General features: G+C 38.8%; 1 protein-coding gene across 3 annotated transcripts in view; it reads left to right on the forward strand.

The window, feature by feature from the left end:
- The first annotated feature begins 1450 nt into the window (after positions 1–1450).
- Positions 1451–23623, forward strand: part of XIAP (X-linked inhibitor of apoptosis) — a 34666-nt gene continuing 12493 nt past the window's right edge. Inside the window, exons 1-2 of one of the 3 annotated variants that reach the window (XM_067548190.1) lie at positions 1451–1511; positions 20164–21077. In XM_067548190.1, the coding sequence (XP_067404291.1) occupies positions 1486–1511; positions 20164–21077 (940 nt within the window). In that variant the 5' untranslated portion in view covers positions 1451–1485. Of the gene's footprint in view, positions 1512–1598; positions 1652–19516; positions 19630–20163; positions 21078–23623 lie in introns of those variants that run through there. The other 2 variants (XM_067548191.1, XM_067548192.1) reach the window with 2 other exon arrangements.

Consider the following 23623-nt stretch of genomic DNA (forward strand, 5'->3'; position numbering starts at 1 on the left):
TGACATCCTCCAGATCCTGGTCCTAATCTGCTTGCCCAGCCAGAATCTTTAGAGAATTTAGCTGCAAAGCTCCAACAGGTCTCTACTGAGCATTTACAAACTAAGCTTTTCAGAGGTTTATAACTTGATCAAATTTGGGTGAATTTTCACTGGGATAGCAAAAGCCACATCCTCCACACAAAGCCAACTCCCTTGCCAAATTTCAAGTCTCCATATCAAAGGATAAGGGCCTCGAGCTTCTAAAACAAATGTTTGTCAGAATTTTTTAACATGGCAAACTAATGCATTTTCCATAGCCTAATTCTCAGGAAATGCTTACATGGTTTTGGCTGAAACTTTCCAGAACAATTCTGATACAGACATACACCCAGATGTAAAAATTTCAGTTAAAACTTGGAATAGTTACAAGCAACTGAAAACAGGGTCTTATAATAGGAGTGTCAGGCAACCTTAATAATAGATGGTGCTACCATCTTTGCCTATTATAATGATGGAATCTTGTATTAGAGTTAAGGAAAATTGGTGGTAATACAGTCAAACTGCACTAAGAACCACTTCCAACAGGCAACCTCATGTTTTCAGTGACCACTTAAGAAGTGTTTCCAGAGTAATTTTATCTGACTTTTTTATTAAAGGCTATCTTCTACTAGCCCACCGACTTTTGTAGAACCTTATGTGGCAAGTTAAGACAGGTATATGAATTCAATACTTAATTAATTAATATATAATATAACACTTTGGACTATTATAGCCCCTTTCATTTGAGGATATCAGAGACATCAATCTATAAAAAAAAAAAAGGGTAACTAAGGCCCCTATACCCAAACCATTACTCATGTAGCGTTCATGGGAATGAGGAAGACACATTAGTAACAGTTTGGAGGATCAGACAGAGCCTAATACTGTACTGTATAATTCAGCTTCATTTGGGAGGGTATTTTGTGTGCCGCCTGTATCCCCATAGGCTTTACATAATGAAAGAAGAGGATGCAACCGCTGTAATTTAAAAAACTAGAAGCGTGGGGAGAGAGAAAGTGAGGCCAGAGAGGTTTTCAGGTGAGATTTGGAAACAGGAGCTGGGGCGAGAGCCTGTTCCCATCCCAATGGCAGGGGCTGCAGAGGAGAAGGCTCTTGTGCCAACAGTGGGGAGGCCCATGAGGTGGGAGGCGCTAGATGGAGGCCAGGAGCAGAGTTCAGCCACAGGCCTGCGGGGGGCTAGGTGGGCTGTGAGTTCATCAGCTGTGCTCCCAGGGGGATGCTGAGGCACAGGGGCTTGGCCCAGGGCCCAGGCAGGAAAGGGCAGAGCAGACAAGCCGCTCCCAGCCTCCCCACCAGGCACGAGCCCCCACGCCACTTCCGGAGCTGTGCACTGGCCCGCTGCTCTCGACGGGGCTAGGCTAGGAACCGACCTGGCGAGGCCAGGAGCCGCCTCTCGCTAGTGACCCGCGCGGCCGCTCGTGCCGCGCTTCCCGCCGCCGCCGCTAGATGTCGCCGCACGCCAACGGGCTCAGGTATGCCGTTCCCGCCCGCGAGCAGGGGTCGGCGGGCATTGCGAGCCGCCATCTTCTCGCGGCTCTGCTCTTCCTCCTGGACCGACAGCCGAGCGGCGTGCGGGCCGGCGGCGGCGGCGCGGGGGAGGCGAGTCCGTGTGGTAAGTTTCACGGCGGGAGCGGGCTGGCGGGTGGGCCTGGGCAGCGGAGGAGGCAGGCGGGGGCGGGACACTACTCGCCCTCCCCCCAACGGGGCAGTGCCTGGGGCGGGCAGGGTCACCCCCCCTCGGGGTGGGGGCGTTACTGCTCCCCCCTCAGCGGGGCACGCCGGGGGGGCTTTACTCTGATCCCCCACTCACCTCAACGGGGCATGCCCGGGGGGGGGAGAGGGACACTCCCCACCCCCACCTCCGCGGGAAAGGCTCGGGGGGAGGGGGAGGGACGCTGATTTCCCTGCTGCTAGGGCAAGGGCAGCATCATTGCTTAACACGTTGTCGGTGACGGCTCAAGACTCGCCCACCCCCGGTAATACTTTGCAACACGGAAACGAACCCGTAAAACGAAGGACCCCACACGTCTTAGTGACTGACAGACCACCCCTGGAATCGGGCTTGAGTCCGCCAGGGAGCTGTGTCACTTTGACCCCACCCTAAGGTTCACTCGCTTCTAATTCTCCCATTTCCAGCTGTGGCACCCTGGTGTAGACCAGAGCCATCTGAATTCCTTGCCCTTGTGATTGTGAATGTGATTTTAGGGATATATAGAACTACATAAAATCTAATTTATTACTAGAAATCTTACATTATTTTACTTCTTATGATGATTGAGTCCCTAGAAAACATTCATATGAGTTTTGCTGTCTTTTTAATGTCAGTGTTTATTAATCTGGGAGATTTCAGTTTAATAAAACAGACTATATTTTGCTCATCTCCTTTTAAACAGATGCAGACTGAGCACCTGCTCTTTGCCATGTTACTTTAAAAAAACGTTCGTTGTGGAAGTGTTATCATTGTAAGACACTGAACAGAACATGGCTTCTATCCTAATATATAAAGGCGGGTTTTGATGGGTTATTCATTTAAGGAACAAAAATTGTCAGGGACTTCAATTCCGCCAAGTTTAGGCCATCTTGAAAAATACCAGAAACCCTTACCAAGTCAAAATGTCAAATGGATTATTTTTCCTGCTGCCTTATTAAAGACAGTGAAGAAATTCCATTTATTTTATAAACTGGGTTTTGGTTTTCCTGCAATGTGTTAGCATTTTTAGGGCCTACTAGATTTATCTTTCATACTGTGCTTGCAAACATAAAAGACTGTTTTGTTTTTATACGGTGCGATCTATAAACTAAGATTAATCTGGATTTTTTTTTTAGGATTTCTATTTGCTTCTTATAGCTAGCTACATGCATGCCTTGTATTTTTGCTTGGTGTTTCTCATGGAACACCCAACTACTCCTGTAACAGAAAACTGTGCACATAGAATGTCAGCCAAGCTGGTGAACAAAGAAACCAGCCAGCCCTAGTTCAGGAACTTTGGTGACTTTGCCCTATATTTTTAGAAGCAAAAGTGATACGTGTTTCTACTGACTGTTCCCACTGATATGAGAAAAACTTTAAAAAAAAGATATCTCTGTTACTGACAAACGTTTTCTGATTGGTTTGGTTTCTAATATTTTGGTAGACAGGCTTCAATTCAGGCTGCTCTGCACCTGCAATACCAATCCAGCACGTTTTCAGAACAATTCAGTATGCTGTCCAATTAGGTTCACTGGTGGCCATACTAATATTAGACACTAAAGCATTAGTCACACTTTCTGTATGTTGATATCACATCTAGGATAGGTGAGGGAGTGACAAGGAAGTGGGGTAAAAAGGGCATGAGTATCCAAGAAAGGGTAAGAGTTCAGATACAAGAGGGGAAGAAGGAAAAATCAGAAGAAAAAAATGTATTCCTGGTTAAATGACACATCTTATCAGTCACAGGTTCTGGCTCTGAGAAATTCAATTCAGGGCATTGGTGGGAGGGAAATAGGAGGATTGAATCACCCGACCTAAGGCAAGTAGCCAGAAAACATTGGGGCATGACCCTTATGTTTTAAATGAGAACTTGACAAATCTACTTATCCAATCACCAGTGAGGAATAGGAAGCTTTATGTGGTGTGTTGGAGATTCATCCATTAGTTTTGTAGAATTTAAGAGCATTTAAAAATGAGCTTCCAGGCCTTGTGAATGTGAGGAAAACCAAACAGCAGATCCCCCAGCCCCAAATTTCTTTTGTACAGTGAGCCCCTGAAAGAGGTGTAAATTGTCTCCATACATTTCAGGGTAGTGTTAATTCTGATGTCTTTCTATCTCTGTCTTAGTTTTACTCCTTAAAACTACTAAACATCTTTGTGAGCAAAGCTCCATCCATTCCTGCTCCACATACAGGGTATGTCTACACTTAAACCCTTGTAGCGCTTCAATATAGGTCCTACCTATATGCAGATGGGAGTGATTCTTCTGTCAGTGCAGGTAATCCATCTCCCCCAGAAGCAGTAGCTAGGTCAACAGAAGGATTGTTCCATTGATCTAGCGCTGTCTACACTGAGGGTTAGGTTGGTTTAGCTACATCTCTTGGCGATGTGAAAAATCCACACCCTTGAGAAATGTAGTTATACTGATATAAATTCGCAGCATAGACCAGCCCACAGCTGGGCTTTATTCACAGAGGAATTGAAAATGAAACATAAAATCCAACTCAAGACTTGGGTCCCTGGATTCCTTTTCAAGGACTACTCAGCCTGTGCTGTTAAGTAGTTTTATGTAGAGAACAATTTACACCTCCTTTTTATCTCTGCAGGGTAGTAAGCTACCTGCAGCAGAGTCAGTAGAACCCACTAATCTTTCCCAGGAGAATCAATGTCCACTAAAGAGAGTGGCATATACTGCCAGCCTGTTAGTTAGGAACTTCCAAGAGGCTTCAAATATGCCAGTCACATACCCCACACTCTGCATTCACTTTGAGCATAGGTGACAATTTTGTTTAACCTTTAATTGTAGTCATAGGTGGAGAAATCCACTAAATTTTTGAAGTGTATTCTACAGGAGAAGAAAGTGGAATCGTAGAATTGTACAACTGGAGGGGACCTTGAGAGGTCATCTAGTCCAGTCCCCTGCACTTATGACAGGACTAAGTATTATCTAGCTGCTCTGTTTGTATATCTTTAGATAGCCATTTACTTATTGCTACATACTGTCTTGTATCTTATGTTTATGTAAAGCAAAAACACATCATACTCTCTCTGCATGATCAACGTCTGGCAGAGGTTATGTCTTTTTCCAAAAGGACTTAAGACAGAATCAGTGTCTCTCAAAAAAGTAAATGCATTTCAAGAAAGAAGTTTTACTGAGAATGAAATAAAATAAGAAATTATGTAAAATATTCAGAGAGCATTTGCGTAAATTTGCACAGAGGCATGTAGTTAATGCACTTTAGAACACTGAGCCGGCTAAATAGCTCTTAATGTAGGTCAGCCTGCTGCTTTGGAAGGAAAACACTGACAGTTTTTCATGAATTTGCATGTTCCTTGAAGTCAAGAAGACATTGTTGATCTAAGATAATAGGTCCAAATGCAGACTTATACATTAAACTTTTCTCTACAGCATGAATGTATAATTAAATAACAATTGAGTTTTAATGCTTTTTTGAGCTTGAGAATAAAATTGGGACATGATGATAAAGCTAAATAGAGGGGGTGAGCTGAAAACAATGTGGCTCCAAAAGAAGAAATAAAATTGCATTAATTTATCATACTTGAAAACAACTGAGTGATAACTAATATATCTACCTAATTTCTCACTTCATCCATTTTCTTGTATTAGAAACATGAATTCTCCTTTGAATGACATTACTTCTACAGCTGTTCTCTCCAAAGGTGGTGGCGTCTCTCAAATATTGCTCGCTGAAGGACATAGTGGGGGCATTTTGGGGTGAGGAATAGAATGTACTTTGATTCAGGTTTCTTGCCCAGTAGATATGATCTGAAAAGGGCTACGGATAGCAAATTAGTTCTGTAGCTCTGACCTCTTGAAGAAAGATTGTAAAATTTCCTTCCTCTGTTTTTCTATCAATAAGAATTTAAAAATTGCAACCTATTTTAGGGATTAGTGGAAGATGGGAGAAGAGACTAGGATTGGCCCTCCATTAATTAACCTAATTCTAAATTTGATCATTGCTAAGTGATTGGATGATGATCAGGGATGGCCTAAAATCATTCAGGCTCGTAAAGGTGGCAAATGACCTAAGGAGCCTAGGCACATATCAGAGAACATGAATTAGATTGTCCAGCAGCACTCAGGCTAGAGCTGTTGCTAGTGATAGCTGGATTACATTATAAAGGATGGGAAGTCACAGTAACAAGCATCTCCTATCATTGCATAACTGTCCAATGGGATTTATTGTTAACTGCAGGTTAGCACCCTGCAGTGCACCTGTGGTGGGTGAGGATGGTCATTCGCACTTTAGCTCTTTTTATTAAATGGAAATTTTGCAAATCTAAATTTGGGAGCAAATCCCTCTTTTAGAAGTGAAAATTGTAATATGGGGCATATACAATTTACATTAGTCAGTTATAAAAGAATCCGTGAGGCTCCAACTTAATTTTGGACTTGAAAACTATCCAAAATCTTAACTGGAGTAACAACATATATTTAAAAAATGTAGTTCATGGGATCTGGATTCTGAAGTCATAATTCCATCTAGTGTTGATGAATATTGAGGGGAAAAAAAACCCCATGAACATTGAGGGATATGAACTGAAGGTGCATGTTTCTTGCCAGTTAATCATCCTTCCTTCTGCATGTCATGTTCTGAACAATTTTCTGTTAACCAGGAAAGTAAACTGCAGTTTAAGTAACTACTCGACAGTTGCAGTTTTAGTACATAACTTCATGTATGATGTCCTAATTAGGATTAATTAGTAGAAGCTGAAAGGTATGCTGTAATTTAAAAAAAAAGTTGCAATGAATATTTCAGCTTTCTCTTAAATTATAACATGATCTCTATTTATATATATACATATATGTCTGTACACATTCATGACATACTGATCTCTGTATCTAGAGATCACAGACAGATTTTAAATTTGACCTTTGTTATCAAAGCTACACTTTTGTCTGAATTTTTTTTTTTTAAATCAAGCTAATAGACTGGGACATTTTGGTCAGTATTTAAATCCCACTCTTCACTTTTACTTTGTTTATTCATGCAACACTCCATGCCTGTCCTGTGCAGGATTGAGCCCTTTGTGAAGTCTGTCTTGGTTGCTCAAATTAAAAGCTGATTCACAGCCTGTGGGAAAAAATTTGAAAGCAGATCAGTCCCTTTCTTACCTAACTTATTAGCATGGCTCATTTGTTTATGTTTGGCATAACTGGTTCCAACTCATTATTCCATTCGTTCATCTGTGATTTCTGAAGTTGAAACATTCAGTGCATTTTATGCAAAGCAGAAAGTGCTTGTGTGTCTCTATAGTGTGCCACAAATTCATAAAGCCTGTTCATCCATACTACTGCTATTTAAATCATTTAGATTTACCACTGGCACGTCCTGGTACGTTGTAATTTCTTCTTCAATGTATTTTGCAGTATCTAGCACCTGACTTAGTGTGCTGCCACTGAAAAAATATAATTCTTACTCCTAACTTGCTGTGAAACAAATAACCTAAATTTCTGCCAATTACATTTTAGTATATAATGGTATCAGATGTAGGGTTGTTTTTATATTTTAAACATATGACAGATCTCCTTCAGTGCTGACAAGGTAGCCCGCAGCTTCCTGCTTTTTATTATATGAATTCTGTAGCTTGTTTTCCTACTAAAAAAGCCTGTTGACTGCAGTTAGGGTTCATGTTAAATTTGTTTAAGAGAATGATCAGTAACTTTATGAAACAGAGTGCAAAGTTACAGTAACCATCTTTGAAGGGAAAGAAATATGAAATAGAAAAGCTAAATCTGAAATTTAGTTAGGAGGAAAAAATTTGAAATTCATATGCAGACAGGTAGTCCTTCATGTGTATGTGGAAGGCGTCCCCTAAAATAAGGAAGTTCTGGATTGGGATGAGAGCTCTAATTTAAGATACAAGATGGGAAACACCCCAGTTAACTGATATAAGTAGGCAGCTGTCATACTACTTCTGCTGCTTACACCCCCAATATTGTAAATGCTTGTATACATGCTTAACTTTGAGTTGATGTGAACGGGACTACTTGTGTGTAAAGTTAAGCATGGGAAGCTTGCAGGCTTGGGACCTCAGATTGTAAGCAATTCAGTGCAGGGTAATGTCTGACTTTTATTTGTATGGTGCCTACTCCACAAGTGAGTACTTGGTGAATAAAGATGGTTGGGGGAAAAGTAAGACATCTTTGTGGCCAAGTATAGAGAGAGAGAGAGAGAGTGTGCGTGTTTATCCTGAGATCAGCCTTTCTTTCCAATTTCAGTTTCTGGCTTTCTCTCTTCCTCATCTCACAGTTTTCCATGCTTATCCTCTGTGACTTAGACTTCAGTGTTGATTACCTGTTTTATTCTTTAGCTGCACCTTTCCTTGTCTTCACCTCTTCATTTGATCTGCAGCCCTGGTGCGATGCTCCCACTCACCAAAAGTGCCATTATTTTAATAGGTTTTCACCAAGCACTGTCTGTTCTTTCTCTGATATCTCTTATTGAGTTCCCCCTGTCCAGTCACCACCTGTTTCTTTCATCATTGCCCATCATCCCCTATGTCCCCTTCCCACACTCACCTTGCCTTTCCATGGCTTTCAGTCCATCGACACTGATGACTTCTCATTGGCTTTCAGCCCTCTCCTCTTTTTTTTCATTGATTTGATTTTAGATTCTTGCTATGCTTCATTCTCCTCCATCTTTGACCTTTGGCAAAGAGCCCATCTCTCCCATAGCAAGGTCTGCCCTGCCAACCCCAAGACCTGACTAATGTGGCTCCTATGTGCTCTGGTAATACACATTGATAATAATAATAATAATTAGTGTTAAGTTGTTGTGTTCTGATGAAATACATTAAACATAAGATGCTTATTATGTGGCTAGTATAAGACCTATGACTTAATTTTCTTGTGTTTTTGCATGGTTATGTTTTGTAAAGAATGGGATAGATGATTGTTACTTAGCAACCACAACTACATTTGGAAACAAAGTTTTTTGTAAGATTCTAAGTAACTGAGTGAAATAAGCCGTATTACTGTGGTAATTGAAGTTATACCCTACTAATTGTGTTAGGAATCACTTTGTAATTTGTTATATGGTAAAGTTGCATTTATTTTTGATTTTTTTAGACCCTTCATTAAGGGGGGATGGAAAACCTCTGAAAACTGAGTCCATAAAAAGATATATGCTTTATTTAAGGAGAGAAATAAAATAGTCCAAATGAATACTAAGCAGAGTCTTTCTGTGACCTTGAGTAGCTCAGTTGATTTTCTTGTAGCCCAATAAATCCAGCCAGAAAATTAAGCAGGATCTGTCTGAAAATCAGATGAATAAGGTTGAGTTGAGCACAGCTTTTCTGGTGAAATAAATTACAGAAAAGTCACAATACTGACTCAGCACCTATTCTTTATACAAATACATCAAAGGACTTTGTTTAACCTATGTTGCTCTCTTTATAAAATAAAACAAAGGAAACAAACACTCCAGATAAAATACAGCTTTTCTAATGGCCACTGACCTTTGGGGGGAGAAAAATGCATTTACAACATTGTTTGTTTTTTAAAAAAAAATCCGATACTATGGCATTGTATTAAGCCTTTCAAGTACTGCCTTAATTAGTAAATAGTGTCCTGCTTGATCTAGTGCAGCTTTGCAGGCGCAGAGTGAACTTCAGCCAAGTGACATGAATGACACATGCACAATCTGTGTGTCAGTTGGTACAGTATGTTCTGTTTGTTGATTCATTGCACATACACATTTGTTTTATCTTGATGTTTGTCACATGGGAAAGGAAAAGAATGAAAAATAACTCCTTTCTTACTGAACATGTGATTATTTCCATCCTTAATCCCAATAAAAGTTACTTGGAACAAAAAGTGAGTTCCAGTCTTTGAATTGAGGTGTTTCAAAGAAAAGTGGCAATTCAGTGGTGTCATTCCTGGTACATTAAATCATATCTTTTGCTACTTTTTAAAGCAAATTGAAACACGTTTCATATGAACAACCAGAGTTTGTAGTCTTGGAGTTTGAATAATTCTCTTTTCTTATTTATATGTTAACATTTGCTGGCATGAACTTCTGTTGAGTTCTTGTCTTCTTTTACCCGATATGAACGAAATGTTGTAGTCAAATTGACTCTGCAAATTGCTACATGTAAAACAGGGAGGTGTCTTCTGGTTAATACTTTAAGATTCTTAAAAACAGGACTGACTGTGCTCCTGGAAATGCTTCATGCTAAAATAGAATTTGTTCAGTGCGTACAAAAGAAGCTGTTTTATGCTCTGAATTGTGAAAGCCTCTTTAGATAGCATATAGGTACATGCTAATAAAAATTAAATATTTCGATTACCATGAATTTTAATAAATATGTGATTTACTGTATGAAAAAATCTGGCAAAATTTAAAATAAGTGTAACTAGCTTGTGCGCACAAACTCTACTCATTGAACTCGGGTTGGCTCCTGGTTATGTATTTGAATACATACAGAATTACTTATTACTTGTTAGAAGGGATAGCTTTATAGAAATTTATTTTAACGGGACAATTTTAATTTTCCATGTAAAAGGATTTATTTTTAACGTAATTTGAATGACATAGTCTAATGGAATATAAAGTTCAGTGCATAAGGGTATAAGGGTACCAGTCTCAAAGTGATTGTTTTGCATATCTGGGAAATTACTATAAGGACACATGATGTGTTTGAAATTGATGGAATTTGTGTTAAGTTATGAGTGTCTTCTCCATTTGATAAAAATCCAGTAAGAGAGAAAAGGACTGTTAAATACGTGATGAGTCTTTATTGGGATGGAGTACAGGTGAGGTACTTTAATACCTCCATTGCTGTAGTATGTAGGTGATTATTATTTGAGGGTGGAGTAGTTGGTTTGCAAATGGAAGGTTTTCTTCACAAAGAGACTATCTCCTCTCTTCCTTTGAGAAGTATTTAGGAAGATGTAAAGTGACAGGCAGCTAGTGTACTTAGCAATTGCTATGTGTTAAAGCATTCTGCTTATGTTGGTTGAAGTTCTGACTATTTTATCAGTAATAAATATATAAAAGCAATGACTAATGTAGAAATATTATTTTGGCAATCTGAGATATTAGTTAAACTCAAGATGGCACATTTCCAGGGAAAAGCTTGATGCTGCAGACAAATTTGGTGATTGAATTAGTAGCACTCTTCTTGTACATTAATGCTGAATCAGTGTCTCATAATTGTGTTGGTGACACACTTCTGTTTTGAGATGTTTTTGAATGAGATGTAAAATTAAGATCCTGATAACATGTCGTTAAAGTTCCTATTACGCTTTCAACAAGAGTGTGAGCTTTGATGTTCTGGCTAAAATTCTAAATGAATGAATGAAAATTGCAATTTGCCTACCTCTGTTCTTCCTAAAGTTTATTTAAATATAGTATTTTTTCTCTGTTATTGTTCTAAGTATTGTTGTGAACCATTTAAACAGCTACTGCTTGATCTCTCGCCAAGGTGAATAAAGTGATTCTTCTGTGCATCCTGTGCTGGAATTGAATTACTGTGTTAGAGTGCATTTCCCCTACACGCACATTCAAATGGAGAGAAATACAAATTTTAGGCTTAAAGGCCACTTTGTTTATTTTGGCTACCAGTCTAATTGGCTGATAGACAAAAGAGAATGAAATACAATCTCCATCCTAAAATTTAGCAGTTCAGTTGTGTTTTGATCACCTTCTCTGTGTGTCCTTCTCCGCCAATTTTTCCTTCTCAGTTCCTTAGTATCATGCCTATGTTACTACACATCTCTTCCATAGAAGCACCAGCACATGACTAGAATAAGACTGCCATAAGTCTGACTGGGCTCAATAACATCAATCCAGTGTTACTACTCTTACTAGAAAAGTACTCTGTGTCGGTAGTAGCATCACCCATGTGATATTTTCCTGTGTAGGATTGTCCAGTCTACATTTTTAAAATGTGAAGAGTGACTGGGAGGGGAAGAAGTGCAAGTCAATTTTGGATACTTGAAAGCCACTGCTAAAGTTAAACCTACATGGTGTAGTTTGGAAAGCATTTGAGGTCCTTGGTATGCAAAATGTTAGAGAAAGTTGTCAGAGAATTTTAACACGTTATACCAGTCATTTAAACCCTGCTTTCTCAATATTCTGATCATATCTTTGTTTTTGTGAAGAATAGATTTTAAGCAGAAGAATCTAGAAAGATGCTAATAGGGAGGTTTTGATTCTATAACGAGTGTATGGGCACAGTGGTCTGCCCGCACAGAGCTCATAGTAGGACCCAAACCTTCAGAAACCGATGTTTCTTTGCCAGATTGGTTAGTGCCTTACTAATAATACCATATTTAGATTATTAGGATAAATTCAGACCTGGTGTAAGCTAATACTTTGACATTAATGAAGTTGCATTCAATTACACCAGCTTTGTATTTATCTCTTTGTATCTGGTACTGATTAACACGTCATGAAAAGGACAATGCTGAGCTTGAAAAGATGCAGCTGACGGCAGTCACAGTGATAAAAGGTTTCCATGGTCTGATTTATTAACCAAGATTAGCTGGACAAGTCTTTTGTACTTCAGAACATGTATGGCTGGAGCTTTAAAAATGTGCATTATGGGAATTGTATCCCTCAACCACTTTGTCTTCTGTTTAAAATTGTATTTAGGACATTTTGGGAGGAGATATGTTTTAAGGAGTAATGTGGTGAACTTAGTGGTCACATAACAATGTTAGTATAATGGTACAGAAACATTGTTTACTTAAAAATAAAATATTTACTTTCATATTAAAAATTTTCTCAGAAGTGGAATAATTAATTCAAAGGTAATTTGCAATAAAATACCACTTTGCAAAAATATAATTGTTTTGAAGATGACACTACTAGGTAGTTTAGGGGGGTTCACATAGTCTATTTTAAAAACTACTAGCCCTAATGTTTTTAAAAGGATTTTTTAAAATCCTTTTTTAAAAAAAATTAGTTTGGATTTAAACATTCCTTTGTATTAGAAGCTCCCATGTTGCAGTGTTTGTGCTAGCAGACATTGAGTCACTACTCTGTGTGTCATGTTTTCTTCCTTCTCTGTGCCTGGACATTAGGGGGAGATTCTGCGCAAAACATCCTATAACCATTTCTGCATTGTGATGCCCTTTGATGAAGGGCTCCATAGGCAGCTGCTGGCAAGGGAGTGCCTAGCAACATGACTTTTTATCTAAGGAGATTCTAACATGTGCCCATCACTGTGGTATCTGTACATCTAATAGATGGTGTGTGTGCAAGGCTCCACAAACCAGTGTAAAGATCCTTTTGTGGATTAATGAGATCTATGATATTTGGGACCTCCAACCTCACTATTTCCATTGGGGAGGGGGCAAAATCTACTTCACTGGCAGAAAAATGGGAAGGAAACTCTTGCAAGGGAACTGCCAGAGCATTCTTCTTCTGGGAGGTGAATAGGGTGGGGAGTTTTTCCATAATACCTTCTCCAATGTACTTAATAAATATAGTGGATTTGAACCATGTAACTTTTCATGCTGGCTCCTTCCCTCCAGTGAATCTTTTGAGTGAACAGGCTTTTGTTTGAATTTCCTGATCTGCTTGCTTGCTTGCAGAGTTGGAGCTTTCGTTTTAGAACCATGTATATAAAGTTAACCCTTATTGGAAGAGGCTGATGATTTTTCTCCCTGACGGGAGATATGGCTGTATAGGAAGTGATATTACTTAAACCTATATAATTAAATTTGTTGTACTATAAAGTAGTAAATCAGTTTAATAGTAAGAAGGATAAAAAAGACATGCTTTATGGTATTGCTGCTCATCTGGTGGTCCATGAAAGGCTGCCTGATGGATTGCATCCTGCTGGTTCAGAGCTACTGTATCCTTATGCCTCTAAGATCCAGTGGGAGCCTGAGCTGGGATGGGATGGAGCCTGTCTCTTGATGCTGCAGGGGCTGCTACCTCTAATGTTCTCCATTCAGTTCTAGAGCAGCTCCTTTCTATACACCTGCAATTTTTATCAAGGGTTGGGCTCTGGAGCAAAGGAAGCAATACTTCAATGAGGTCTTAGAACTGACTTTGCAGCACTTTGGAATGGCACTTTCCCTATCCTGGTTCTGAGCCAGTGCCAGGTGTAGGGGAAAGAATAAATTAAGAAAAAGCCCTGCCTCACCCCCACAGCAGCTGCAGGCCCCACACCTTTCTTGATTTGCTTCCTACAAAATGGCTGGAAAAAAATCATCCTGTGCCCCAAACCCCACGGTGATTGTGAGATGATCTTTTATCCATTTTGTGTGGCAGTTGAGTAAAAGGGTTTTAGAATTATGACTCTGATACCAAAGGACTTATATATGAAAAATTTACCATTTGTCTGAAAGACACCATTACCCTCTGATTAAATACACAGGGAAAGCTACCTTCTGTTTACTGTATCCCATTTCGCCTTCCAGTTAAATAAAATTAGAAGCTTTTATTTATAAAGAGAGAGAGATGTTTGCCAACATCATGTGTTTTAAAGTCCAGATTTTCTAGTATTTCTGAGGTTTCCATCTTAGAGTGTACTCCACTTGTTTTCCCTTGGAAAGTCTTTTAAGAATATTTTTCTTGCCTGGATATATCTAAAGTTACTAGAGTAAAAATAAATAGTGTATTCTATTAATGCATTCTAGTAGTAGTAATAATGATACCCCCATATGCTTATATAGAGTTCTTCACAGAAACTATCCTAAGACACTTCAAAATTCAAGTAGCACTTAAACCCCCCCCCCAACTGTTCCACATTTGATTTATTTAAAAAAAAGGGGGGAGGAGTTTGGCTCTCTAACTATCCAATAAGTAATGGATCCCACCGATCCTCTGCATAATTACTGAGGGCCCTTGCCTTTCAAAAATCTAAACAATTATCTAGGTCAGATCTGTAAATCAGCTGATGTAGCTCTTTAAAGAAATAGGCAAATAGAAAGATAGCAACTCTGTAAGATACAACATATCCATATTATTAACCTTAGAGGTCATTAAACTATGTATAAAATTACCAGTGGGTAAAGCTGGGGTTTAGAATTGGAATGATGTACTCAAATTATCTTGTTCCTGTGATTACACCTTGTAAATGTAGAACTGCTCTCCCATTCCTTTTATTTTCTTAACGTGCTCATTGGGCATCTATCTGTGTCTTTTGGCAATGCAAGTGGTAGTCTTTGGGTGCAAAAATATTTTTTTCATCCTCTGAACTTTCTGAAATATTCTTCTTCATCCTTTGGTTGTTAAGTGTATTCTATAACCAAGTAAAATTATAAAAACTATTTTGGCCTTTGAAAATGTAATGAATATTAATATGGGAGGGGGGAAAACTACAAAACTGACTGCTTAAAGGCACACTTTTGTTAGATGTCTTTTGAATTAGTTTTTAAAAGATTTTTTCTTCTCAGTCTCCAGAGTGAAAACTTCGGCTTCAATGCATGCAGCAGACATAAATGTTTGTGGTTTTTATGTAGCATTGAACCAAAATCTTTGATGCCCATAACTGCTGACAGTATGGAGAACATTTAATTAAAAAAAAAAAAAAAAGTTTAAGCACAGTAAGTATTGACAATACAATATCAAGTGCCATCCTTTTGTTTTGCATTATGTACCTTATTGGTATAAAACACATCACACTTAACAGGGCAGTGCCAGGTGGTAAATTGGTACCTTAGGGAGAAAAGTTCTGGCCTTTTTTCTGTCCAGTTCACACTCAAGCTAATTCATTTTGAGACTTTAAATACTTTATTGACCTTTATTTAAAAAAACACACTAATAATTTAGTATTTATTCATTCACTTAAAGCATCTGCAGTAGGGCAGTTCCAGTAAATATGTATGTAAGTGATGGTCTGAGACTACATGTGTGAATAGGGACTTCTTTGGTGAGAGTTCTTGGGATTAGGCCCTAACTTTGCACCTCGCTGGTATCGAGAACCCTCATCAGTAGGAGTTGAGAGCTATCTGCTCCTTGCAACAACAAAAGAGTCCTCTCACTGCATCATCTGATAATGTGTAATTATACATTACACCTGTAATGGTAGGATGCGGCCAGAAGAGTAGGAGTAGGCCTCCTATATTTGTGTTGGCCTGTCAAACTACATATTATTTCTAGGACTTTTATAAATAAGTTTATAATTATTTCTTATGGACTTTTATAAATAAGTTTGGCTTTATTTTTTCATCCATAAAATGTGCCATTTTATTGTGGCAACCTGGTACATTCTTTCTTACACATTTTAATGGCTAGTGTTAACATAGCAGTGATATATAAGGTGTTAGAAAATTTTTCAGTAAAATACCAAAGTAAGAAACCATGAACTAAAACTCGCTGTCTAACATGCACATGATTAACTTTACTGCTGTTAAAAGCCCCATTGATTTTAATTGGACTGCTGAATATAGTAAAGTTTAGCACACCCCTAAGTAATTGCGGGTCTGGTCTTACCATTACAAAATTCCAAGGATAAAGGATAACTTGTGTATAACAACAAAATTGGCCAGAACCCACAGCTGTTGAAGATTGGAGCTGGTTTGTGGGTTTAGAGGGCTTCTTTCTCCCCACCCTCCATACAGATCTCCACTCTACTGACAGTGCTGGTTGAAGAGATTCTGGATCTAGATAAACAATCTCTTGAAGTGTTATTCCACCCTTCCTTGAGCTAAATGCCAGTGGGGGAGGGAAAGGAACTAAAGGGGGCTATAGTGGTCTTTAGTGGCTCAGAATCTAAGATTGAAGTATGCATTGCAGTAGGCAGCCTCTTGTGGAATCCTGTTCTAGAGTATGAAGGATAGTTACTGCCTGTTTCTTTTGAGGATTAAACCATTCAGAAGTGTATTAGATGGAAAAAGCTCAATTTATAATACCTCCTTTCTTTCCCCCCGCCACCTCCCAAAAAAACAACAAAAAGCCAGTTTCCCAAAGAGGGGTGGGAAAGGGTTGAGTTGAATTTTTAGAGGAAAAAAACCTCTTGTTGTTTCTTCTTTCTCTTTTCTGAGTGTCATGGTCTACGTCACACTACTGAAATAAATAACTTGTCCTACAAACAAGACAATTGCAACGATGGGAAAAAAAGCACAATGTGCAATGGAATGGGGACCTGACTCCTTCCCTGAGAGAAACCTTTTTTTTGTAATAGTCCCTTTTTCCTAAACACCTGGGGTTTTAGTTTTTGGTATTTCTCTCTACACTTTGCAATTGGTCTTAAGGTATGTCTACACTGGAACTTGAGGTGTAATTTCCAGCTCAAATCCACATATTTGAGCTAGTGCACTAAAGATAGATGTATAGCCATGGCAATAAGATAGGCTAGCTGTCCCAAGTATGATCCCATCCGAGACACTAGGTACCTACTTTAGCAGCTATCCCCTTGCACTGCCACGGCTACATTTCTATTTTTAGTTCACTAGCTCAACCAGAGCTAGAGTGGGTCTGTCAGCTCAAGCTGGAAATTACACCTTTGGCTCCAAAGCAGATAGCCTTGGCCAGATCTACGTCGCTCGGGGCTGTGGAAATTATTGTGCCCTGTGTATCATAGTTAGGTCTGCCTAATTCCCTGTGTAGCTGCCGTGGCTAGGTTGACAGAAGAATTCTTCCATCGACCTGACTACTGTCTCTGAGAGGTGGATTACCTACATCAATGGAAAAAGCCCTTCTGTTGATGTAGGAAGCATCTACACTATGGCACTACAGCAGCACAGTTGTAGTGATACCCTTAAAGATCTCACCTACAGACTCAGCCTGAGAGCCCACAAGCACTCGAGTGAGGGTGGTCTTCAGGCAAGGCCCCACCTCCATTTGCCTCTGCACTCTTATTTTTTACTCATTGGGGTTGGTTACTCAGGGCTTGCCTATACTTACAGCGCTGCTGTGGCACAGCTATAGCACTTAGTGAAGATGCTACCTGTGCTGACTGGAGAGCTTCTCTTGTCAGTGTGGTTACTCTACTTCCCTGAGAGGCAGTAGCTGTGTTGATAGAGAAGCCATCCTGTTGACATAGCGCTGTCTATGTTGGAAATTTGGTTGGTATAACTATGTCGCTCAGTGGTGTGGATTTTCTGCACCCGAGTGACATAGTTATACCGACAAAAGTTTGTACTGTAGACCAGAGCTCCGTGTTGTCCATTACTTTCAAGCTTTTCTCTGTATATGCATAGTAAGAGAAAAACTGGTGGAAATTTAAACATATATTTCACAATTACTTTGGGTTTTTTGGCAGCAAACAGGTTGTTTTTGGTGAAATCCATAATGAATTAAAATAACACAACCATAGTAGTAATAAAAATAAAAGTTAATGTTTTGTTCAGGACCTCTGAAAGACCTGCACCTCTTCAGTTCATCCAATGGAATGCTTACCTGTTTCTTCTGGCCACATTCTACTGCCTTAGAATTATGTATGCAGCATTGCTGGATCTTGTCACTTCATGAATCATGTAATATTTGGTGTTTTCCTTATGACTCCAGAAACTGGGAATTTGTAATTATGAAGCTCTCACCTTATTTTAAGTGTAAGTTTCTAGTCTTCATGGTTGCAGAGAATGGCTTAAAATTATGAAATAGAAGTTGTTTTTAAAATCATTTGCATACTGGGGTTTTGAGTCTTTAGGGTTTGTTTTTAAGCACGTCTCATGGGCTTTTGAATATTCAGGATTGGCAGTTCTGAATACCTGTGGAACTTGTTGCCAGGGATAGTTTGAAGGCCAAAATTATAACTGGGTTCTAAAAAGAATTAGATAAGTTCATGAATAATAAGTCCATCAACGGCTGTTAGCCAAAATGATCAGGGATGCAATCTCATGCCAATCTGACTGCCAGAAGCTGAGAGTAGACAACAGGGGTGGATCGCTTGATAATTGCCCCATTCTGTTCTTTCCCTCTGAAGCATCTGGAATTGGCCACTGTTGGAAGACAGGAAACTGGGCTAGATGGACCACTGGTCTGACTCAGTATGACTATTCTTATGAGCATGTATGTAATACCAGGAAAAGTTGGTTGCTAAGTTAAATATTTTGTTAGACTGCCCCATTGTGTCCATAGCTATAATATAATGGAAGGGGCAAACGTAGCTGAGAATTTTTCAAATTTTTTTTCCATACTCCAAATATCTCATTTTATAACAAACTCTTTCCTACTTTTCCCCAAACCACCAGTTTAAAAACAAATAAATAATCAAGACTCTTGATGTATAATGAGTCCTGTTATACTGAAACAACATTTATAAATGTGTTTGATCCAGTCAGGAATCTCTAGTGTCCGGGCTGGTTCATTGATGATTTAAGAAGCTTGCAATTTAAGGCTTGACTCAGTATCAGCACAGCACAAATTTAGCAACATTCAGACTATTGGCTGAGCTTGTGAAACTTTTGGGATATCTAGAAAACAAAACAGAAAAGTTAAGGTATAAACATTTTCAAATGTATTTTGTTTTGCATGGCTGTATTTTACACATCAGACACTGCACAGGGTAAAGTAAATCATATTAAGGCACTTGTCACAATATTTGAAATGAGCTGATGAACTCTTGCTTTTATAGTCCATTGATTTAATGGTGGGGGTGGGACAGGACATCTTCAGTTTGAGTCCATTATTCTTGCTCTTGGGACTAGAACTGCCTTTTCTCATGGTTATGAAATAATTTGGTTTTGTTTGTCCTTCAGTGAATAATGTAAAATCTGTTTGCTCAGGCCTTTGAGGTGTATTTGGGATGTATTTCTTCACAACTTAATCTCAAATCCCAGAGTATTGTTTTTATTTTGACATTTGCCAATTTATTTTACATTTATTTAGAAATCTTTATTATGGTATGCACTTGGGAAGAGGTGTGATGGGCACTTTTTTAATTAAAAAGAAAGGTAAAGCTGCTTATATAAGAGTAACATAGTCGGCTGATTTTGAACATGGATCCTTCCAACTGGAGCAGTAAAATACATTGTGAGTGTGACATGGGTTAAATCTATATATAAAAGCAGTGGCCATTGTATGTTTTGAGCCTTTTCTTAGATTTTCGTTCATATCTTGTGTGAGGCCCCTTACATCCCTCTTATATTTTTATCAGATCTAGTCTCCTAGTGTTTGCCTTATTAATACAAATATTTTTTATTTTTTCTTAGTTTATAAACTTTTTTTAATTGTGTGTGCTTTCCAGTTAACTCTCTTTACTGTTTATTCAGATGACAATTACGAGATAGCTGTAACAAGCGCTAACATGTGTGTTACTAGAAAACTTCATATAAGACAATGCTCCTAGTTTTTCTTCATATCATTTTCTTTTTGAATGTTCCTGTGCTTGAAAATATTAACAGAGAAAGAAAAAAGGGGAAAGAAAGATCATCATTAACAGGATGAATATTTTGATCCCCCTAATTCCACTATTTGCATAGGGGTTGCATAAGGAATATGTTGGATCTGTTGTTAAGTTATTGTTTTTTGCTTTGTCTATGAAATTAAAAAGCATCTTTTGTTTAGGAAATCTGAGACACACACTCCTGAAGAAGAGATGATGTGTAACAGTCCAGATAACTCTGAAGCTTGTGCCATGCCAGACTCTGACCATGACCAACAGATGGCTGAAGAAAACTACAGATTGAGGACTTTTGCCAACTTTCCAAATTGTTGTCCTATTTCAGCATCAACACTAGCAAGAGCTGGCTTCTTTTATACAGGAGAAGGAGACGAAGTGAAGTGCTTCAGCTGTCATGCAACTATTAAAGGGTGGGAGCATGGAGATTCAGCAGTTGGAAGACACAGAAAAATTTCCCCAAACTGCAAATTTATTACTCAATTTAATTTTTTAAAAAAAGATATACATCCTGTTCCTCTCAACTGTCAATTCAGAGTTGAAAATTGTTCTGGAAATTCAACCCTCCAGTGCTCTTCTGACAGATCATCTGATCTCAGTGCAGATTACCTTTTGAGAACTGGGCAGGTTGTGGACATGTCAGATAGCATGTACCCCAGGAACCCTGCTATGTGCAGTGAAGAAGCTAGGTTAAGGTCTTTTCACAACTGGCCAAGCTATGCCCCGTTAACACCAAAGGAGTTAGCCAATGCTGGACTGTATTACACAGGTATTGATGATCAAGTGGAGTGCTTTTGTTGTGGTGGAAAACTGAAAAACTGGGAACCTTGTGATCGAGCTTGGTCAGAACATAAGAGGCATTTTCCTAGGTGCTTTTTTGTCCTGGGCCGTGATGTTGGAAATGTTGGAAGTGTCTTAAATGAATCTAATTTTGCTGAGGTTGGCAGGAGTGGCTTAAATGATGCAGATCACCCGAGAAATCCATCTATGGCCGAATATGAAGCACGGATCAAGACATTTGTGAACTGGAGATACTCGGTTGTTAAAGAGCAACTTGCCGAAGCTGGGTTCTACAGTATAGGTAAGCTAGATGGGGTTTTCATGTCTCTGTCTGTCTGTTACAGCAGAATTTGTGCATGACACGATTTTGAACAGAATCTCATAGACTCATAGAAGATTATTTGGAAGGGATCTCAGGAGGTCATCTAGCTCAAAGCAGGACCAACCCCAATTAAATCATTCCAGCCAGGGCTTTGTCAAGCCACACCTAAAAAACCTCTAAGGATGGAGATTCCACCACCTCCCTAGCTAACCCATTCCAGTGCTTCACCACGCTCCTGGTGGAAAAGCTTTTCCTAATATCCAACCTAGACCTCCCCAAGTGCAACTTGAGATCATTGCTCTTAATTCTGTCATCTACTACCACTGAGAACCGCCTAGCTCCATCCTCCCAGGAACCCCCTTTCAGGTAGTTTAAAGGCTGCTATCAAATCCCCCCTCATTCTTCTCTTCTGCAGATTAAACAAACCTGGTTCCCTCAGCCTTTCCTCATAAGTCATGTGCTTCAGCTTCCTAATCAATTTTGTTGCCCTCCACTGGACTCTCTCCAATTTGTCCGTATCCTTTTTGTAGTGGGGGGCCCAAAACTGGACCCAATATTCCAAATGTGGCCTCACCAGTGCTGAATAGAGGGGAATAATCACTTCCCTTGATCTGCTGGCAATGCTCCTACTAATGCAGCCCAATATGCCATTAGCTTTCTTGGCAATAAGGGTACACTGTTGAGACACACCTCCATTAATCTAATACTGAATGACTTGCCAAAACAAATTTTATTTAAGGTTTTAAGTTTAACACCTGTGTCTTCAAATGCTTTTTAATTACTTCTGCATTCATTTAGCTCAAATTAATAGTTAAGACTAGCTAATGAAGTATGTTCTCCTTGTTTTTATTATAAAATGCATGCAAAATATCAAGCATTCTTTTTGAATGATCACATAATCTGAAATGTCACATCATTCTCTGTCCTAGCAGCAGAACATTAAAGAAAGGGAATTAAGTAGTGACTTTTGCCTTTTAAGCTCATCTTAAGATGTATGCCTGTTCAGCTTTTGGCTCTTAAGATAACTTTTTTTAATGATGTCAGTCATTGCTTATTGCATTAGAAAGAATGGAACACTGTCCTGCAGCTATCCTGACCTGGCCTAAAGAGAGGAACTGTGGTCTTGTGGTTTATACACAGGACTAGGAACAAGGACATCTGTATTCTATTCCTAGCTCTGCCATTATTTTTTATTTGTGTTTTGAGAGGCATTGTCCAGAGGTCCCAGTCAGGATCAAAGGCCCATTGTACTGTACAAACTCATGGAGTATGTGGTCCATATCCCAAAGAGCTTCCAGTCTTAAAAACTTAGTGAGACTTGGTCAAGTTGCTTAGCCTCTCTGCATCACATTCCTCATGTATATAATGGACTAATTACATGTTAGGCTTAATTCATCAATATTGGAAATTCACTTTGAAATCCTTGAATGGAAAGTAAATGCAAAGTAGTGCTATTTTTAGTTAGGAAGAACAAGGGATTACCCAGGATAATTTCTAGCTTTCTCACCATGGTTGGTTTCTCTTTTTTGTGCTCTTAAAACATTGGCTTTCTAATTTATTTTCTCTTATTTTCTTCCCATCCTTTCCTGTCCCCAAATAAAACTTTTGGTATTTTTTTGTACAGGTGATATAGACAAAATGAATACATTCATAACTAATGGTGTCATCTTATTTATATCATTTGAGGGATCTCCAGAAATGTAGCTGCTTCAAAGCCAAATGGGATCTGTATTAGGAAGACATGCAAAATGGGTAGCTTATCAGACCAGCTGGTTGTTAGAGTAAATTCCAGGTGCTATGTCCTTCCTATGGACTGAAAAGGACTTACTTTCAGTGGAAGAAATGTATCCATATCTCCTGTCATTGCAATACACTTAATATGTAAGCAGCTTCTGATGTAGTCTTTGATTATAATATGCACTGTGCTAGAGCTCAGACAATTTAATTTCCTTCCACATCCTCTTAGTCTCTGATGTCACTGCTGTTTAGAGCCCATTAGTCTTGACTGGTAAAACCAATAACCAAAAATGCAAATAAATAAATACCCTTGTGAATTAGGTTTCCGTTAATGAATTCCATTCTTGTTTAAGGGGAACTGAGACTTAACATAGAGAAGACTGATCAAGAACATAAAAGAAATAGTATCAAATGCTTTTTTCTTAGAATCTTTGTGGCAGTAGGTTTTATAGCCTACTTAACAGTTTAACACACTAACAAGAAGTTATTGGTAATGGACTTGTGAGCAAACAGAAGCCTTTCTAATATCCATATAATGTCAACTAAAATTGAGGAAAGCAGCATTTCTATGTAAACTTGGTTTTTGAATTTTTTTATTAAATGGAAATAGTGCAAGAAGCTACTTTGTTTTCCTGACCATTTGTTACCACAAATTACACTGACATGTAGTTTAAAATAATCCTTTTTATTCTTAGATGCTCATTATTAAATTGACACATTTTTGCTGCTTTTATCAGTAGCAAGAAACTTTTTCTTCTCTGTTACAAGAACAAATATTTTCATAATCA

Source organism: Emydura macquarii, unplaced genomic scaffold (genome assembly GCF_026122565.2).
Source record: "Emydura macquarii macquarii isolate MOO-44397 ecotype Brisbane River unplaced genomic scaffold, CSIRO-AGI_Emac_v2 contig_1253, whole genome shotgun sequence".
Lineage (NCBI taxonomy): Eukaryota > Metazoa > Chordata > Testudines > Chelidae > Emydura > Emydura macquarii.